At 60.0% G+C, this 4,131-nt stretch overlaps 1 protein-coding gene across 1 annotated transcript in view; it reads right to left on the bottom strand.

Annotated features, from left to right (window-relative positions):
- KCP (kielin/chordin-like protein) overlaps window positions 1–3,873 on the bottom strand; it is a 28,552-nt gene extending 24,679 nt beyond the window's left edge. Inside the window, exons 1-4 of the mRNA XM_008573357.1 lie at window positions 3,795–3,873; window positions 1,847–2,013; window positions 1,191–1,380; window positions 1,036–1,112 (exon numbers count right to left, since the gene is read on the bottom strand). Of these exons, the coding sequence (XP_008571579.1) occupies window positions 1,036–1,112; window positions 1,191–1,380; window positions 1,847–2,013; window positions 3,795–3,873 (513 nt within the window). The remainder of the gene's footprint in view (window positions 1–1,035; window positions 1,113–1,190; window positions 1,381–1,846; window positions 2,014–3,794) is intronic.
- Between the last annotated feature and the right edge of the window lie 258 nt (window positions 3,874–4,131).

The raw sequence follows: 4,131 nt of genomic DNA, 5'->3' as shown, positions 1-4,131 counted from the left end.
CTTATCATTTCTACCAGACTAGAAGCCCCTCGAGGACAGGACAAAGATCATGTGTCTATTTCTCTTACAGTCTCTCTCTCTCAGTCCCAGCCAGAGTCCGTGTCTGCTGACTGGTGCTTGGGTTCTCAACCCCCCCATAGCCACTGTCAGAGTGAGTGGGCGGGCACCCGCTGGCCATGTCCCCACACTCACACACTCTCAGGGTTCATGGTCTCAAACCATGCCTCCAGGTCCCCCAGAAGCTTGCAGGAGATGGGCTGGGGCTGGCAGGAGGCTGACCTGGTTCACAGTGTGGGCAGCATGCTCCTGGCTCAGGGCAGGGTCCGCTCGGACATGGCTTCTGGGTACAGGTGATGGTCCCCTCCTGTGGGAAGCAGACCAGGGTGGCTGCACAGGCATCAGACCCTGGAGGGCAGGGCCTCAGACTAAGAGCCTCACCCTGGCTGGGACAGGTCAGAGAGCAAGAGAGTGGCTGGGGCAAGGGCAGAAAAGAGACACTCCTGCCCCTCCTCCCCCATCATCTTCTGATGCTCTTGACCCCTGGGAACCATCTCTCTCAGGTGCCAGCAAATTCCCCAGAGTGGGAGAGATTCTAGGAAGAGAGCCAAGGGCTTTCTCAATGGAGAAGAGGAAGGAAAGACAGGAAGAAGTGGACATGGAGCCAGGTGAGAGAGAACGGGGTGGGGGGGGGTGTCTGAGGTAGAAGACAGGGGCAGGTGGAAGAGTGGGGACAAGGAGGGTTACACAGGCGAGCAGGTGATGGAGAAAGACAGCCACTACATCCTCTGCCCTCCATTCCACTGTTTGCCAGGCCTGAATTGAGGGGCCTGGGGCACTCATGGTGTGCATGGGGGGTGAACTCCAGTAGTACTCGGCCTCAGCTGAAGACCACCCATGGCAAGGTTTGCAGGGGGAGGCAGGCAGACCCCAATACATAACATCCAGCACACCATGCTGCAGCTCCATGGAGCTGAAGGGAGGCAGGCGGGTGAGGGGGACAGGTATGGGACATCCACGTGACTCACAGGAACTCACCAGGCAGTGGCAGGTAGTGCAGGCATCTGGGGAGAAGGTCTCCCCATCACCATAGGCCTGCCCATTGTGGCTGCAGCCTGTGGAGGAGACAGTGCCATCTGTCTGCTGCTCAGGAACGCAGCGCCACTCCAGCAGGCAGATGGGGTGGCACTTACCACGGCAATGGGGCAGGTCAGTCCGGGGGCCACAGCGCGCGGCCCCGTCCTGGCAGATGCAGGCCGTACAGGCATCAGGCTCCCAGCGAGCCCCCTCAGGCCAGGTGCGCCCCAGCCCCAAGCACTGGGGAGAGGCTGGGCGGCATTCGCAAGCCTCCAGCTGCCTCACCCTCGCCTGCAGCTCCTTGTTCTGGGGGAAAGAGGGGGTAGCAGGCACTGGTTCAGCTTGCCCTACCATCTTCCCAGATTTGTGGGGGGTGAAACTGAGGCAGGACAAGAAGAAAAGTTGACCGTTCCAGAGCAGAGGCCTTTCCTTGGACAGAATAGGGACCCAAAGCCCTGTCCCAAAAGTTAAGATTTCTTTACCCATCCTAAGTCTTTCCTGATGATGCCTTATGTATATATAGTAGGTGCCACATAATGTTTCCCAAATAGGTGAAACAATATGAAAATCTGCACTGACAGAAACAAACACCCGAGAAGTTCTTCGTTTGTATGAAAGAATCCATGTTAAGAACTATTCACATAAGAACCACCCCATGTGCATCTAAAACAAAACTCTATTTTCGGGCTCCAGGGCCCCCCAGCCCAACCCCTTCTCTCCTTCCCTCCCACTGCACCAGGCCTGCCCTACCCCAGTCCTGCCAACATGGTACCTGCTTTCTGAGCTCTGTCACCTCAGCCTCCAGCCCCCCCAGCCACTCCCCCAGGGGGTGCCACTGCTCCTGGGGGGCCTCAGCAGGGGCTGAGGAGTGGGTAGGTGCCTGCTGCTGGTAGTCATGAATGTCAGCAGGCCCAGGGGGCTCCCTGGGGACAGCTCCACCTGGAGGGCACAAGAATCCAGTGTGGGCCTGTGGGAGAGGGGCTGGCAAGGTTTCCGGCGTTCTGCCCTCCGAACCATGGAGGGGAAGAGGGTCACCCTGTGCCCCTGCCCTGTCCACCTGCCAACCCACCATCCAGGGAAGGAGGGAGTAAAAGCTGTGGGCGGGGGCATGGAAGGGGGAGGAGGAAGCCCTGAGTGGACGAAAGTGGCCCAGACCAACTTTCCTTCCTTGTCAGGTGTGCACCCCAGGAGCCCTGACTCGCTGGGTGCACGAAGCAGTATCCAGACTAAGACCTGTCAGCAGCCTGCCCAGACTCTGGGAAGGTCCCCAGCCATGGGGGAAGAGGGGGTGTCAGGATCAGCCATCCCGTCTTGGGCCAAGGTCTTGGCCAGGGATGGCCTGCAGAGCTGACATGTCATGCTGGCAGGGCCCAGAAGCCAGCAGGCTGAAATGCAGGAAGAGTGAAAGACGCATGCCAGGAGGGCAGCTTTAAGGTGCCTGGGACTGGCGTGAGAGTCTTTTCAGGGAGCGCATGAGTAGCCCCTACGCTCTAAGTGTCAACACCTGTCAAAAATGGCCCCACATTTGGAGAATGTGCTCGGGGAGGTGCAACTTTCCCCCTGCTCCCACCCCCTAGCCTGACACTGTGGCAGAGGGTCCTGGAGGCCCCCAATTGGGTGGGGTAGGCTCTGGAAGGCACCCCACTAGCTATCAACACACAAGGCAGCCTGTCCCTAGTTCTAGAAGACACTATGTGGAGGGAAGGCGGGAGGGGTGCCCCTGAGTTCAGGCCTGGGACTGGGGACAGCCACTTCCACCTTCTCACTTTGATCCTTTTCACGTAAAGGGAGGTGGGGGGAGGCTGACTTAGGGGTTGCTTCCCACAAACACGGACCCCTCCTGCTGGTGAGGTGGGCAGGGCAGCAGAGGGTCTGGAGCAGGAGGGGAGAGAGGATGTGGAGGATGGGGAGGTCTTTCCCACAGCAGCAGCTCGTTAGTGAGACTGGGCCTGGACACTAGGCCTGCAAGGCAGGGGAACAATGTCACCCACTCCTGCCCCACTGCCACCACCAAGTGGGGAGGGGATTCTAGTCCAAAACTGAACTTGTCCTCTTCCAAACCTGCTTTGCCCTGAGTTCCCTGGCTTGCTTAAACCACCCACCTACCCAGATACCTAAGCCAGAACTCTAGGGCTCAGCCTCCCTCTTTTGCACCCCAAATCCCATCAGTCTCTGGTCTCGCCAGTCGTCCCCTAATCCATTCCCCCCCTCTTCCGCTGTCTCCACTCAGGAGGCTGAAGACAAAGGCTCCCTGCCCCCCTCTGCTCCTCTTCTCTCAGCACAGCCTTTCTAGAACACACAGCCGCAAGTCCAAATGTGACCTTTCACCAGCGCCACTCCCCTCTCCAGCCTGCCCCGCTGCCCGCCCACTTCAGGGTTTCTAACCTCCCAGCCCTGTACCCATCTCCATCCCTTGCAGGGGCATCCTGTCACCTGGGATGGCACTGTCATGGTGTGGCTCCTGTGCCTAGCTTCCTTCCCAACCACATGGAAGGTGGCCAAGGATGGAGTCTCAGCATTGGAAACCCTCCACCCAAGCTTGACTCCCATCTGGCCTCACCCTCCCCACCATGACCCCACCTCCCAGGACACTCCTCCAGTCCTGCCTACGCAGGCACAATAAGGGGGCCAGGGAGAAGCTGGGGGGTCCTCTGCCACCCCCAGGTGAAGATGGGGCCAGTCCTTTTCCCGCAGAAAGCGCTCCCTAGGGCGGCACAAACCAGGTTGCTCCCCACGGAACCTCCAACTGACACTGTGCTCTCGTCCTGCCCCGCCCAGTCCCTGCGCTGCGCGCTCCATTGCCGCCTGTCCCCTCGGGGAGGGCCAGACAGGGTCACTCAAGGTCAGCTCTCAGAGCGGCCCGCTTTTTCCCCCTTTCTCAAGACAGATCATTAACTTCAGACTGGCAGATGTCGGGGCGGCCTGACCCCACCGCTGCCCGTAGGACCCCCGTCCGTCTCCCCATCCTGCTCGCTCCACCGACCACCGACGGGGAGGACCGCGGCCGGCCTGAGAGGCGCGCCCGCAGGCAGGGCCGGGAGAAGCGGCCCCGGCCCC

The sequence above is a fragment of the Galeopterus variegatus genome, unplaced genomic scaffold (assembly GCF_000696425.1).
Source record: "Galeopterus variegatus unplaced genomic scaffold, G_variegatus-3.0.2 Scaffold909, whole genome shotgun sequence".
Taxonomy (NCBI): Eukaryota; Metazoa; Chordata; class Mammalia; order Dermoptera; family Cynocephalidae; genus Galeopterus; species Galeopterus variegatus.
Note: the sequence above shows the minus strand (reverse complement) of the source record. Positions and strands in the feature narration are given on the sequence as shown.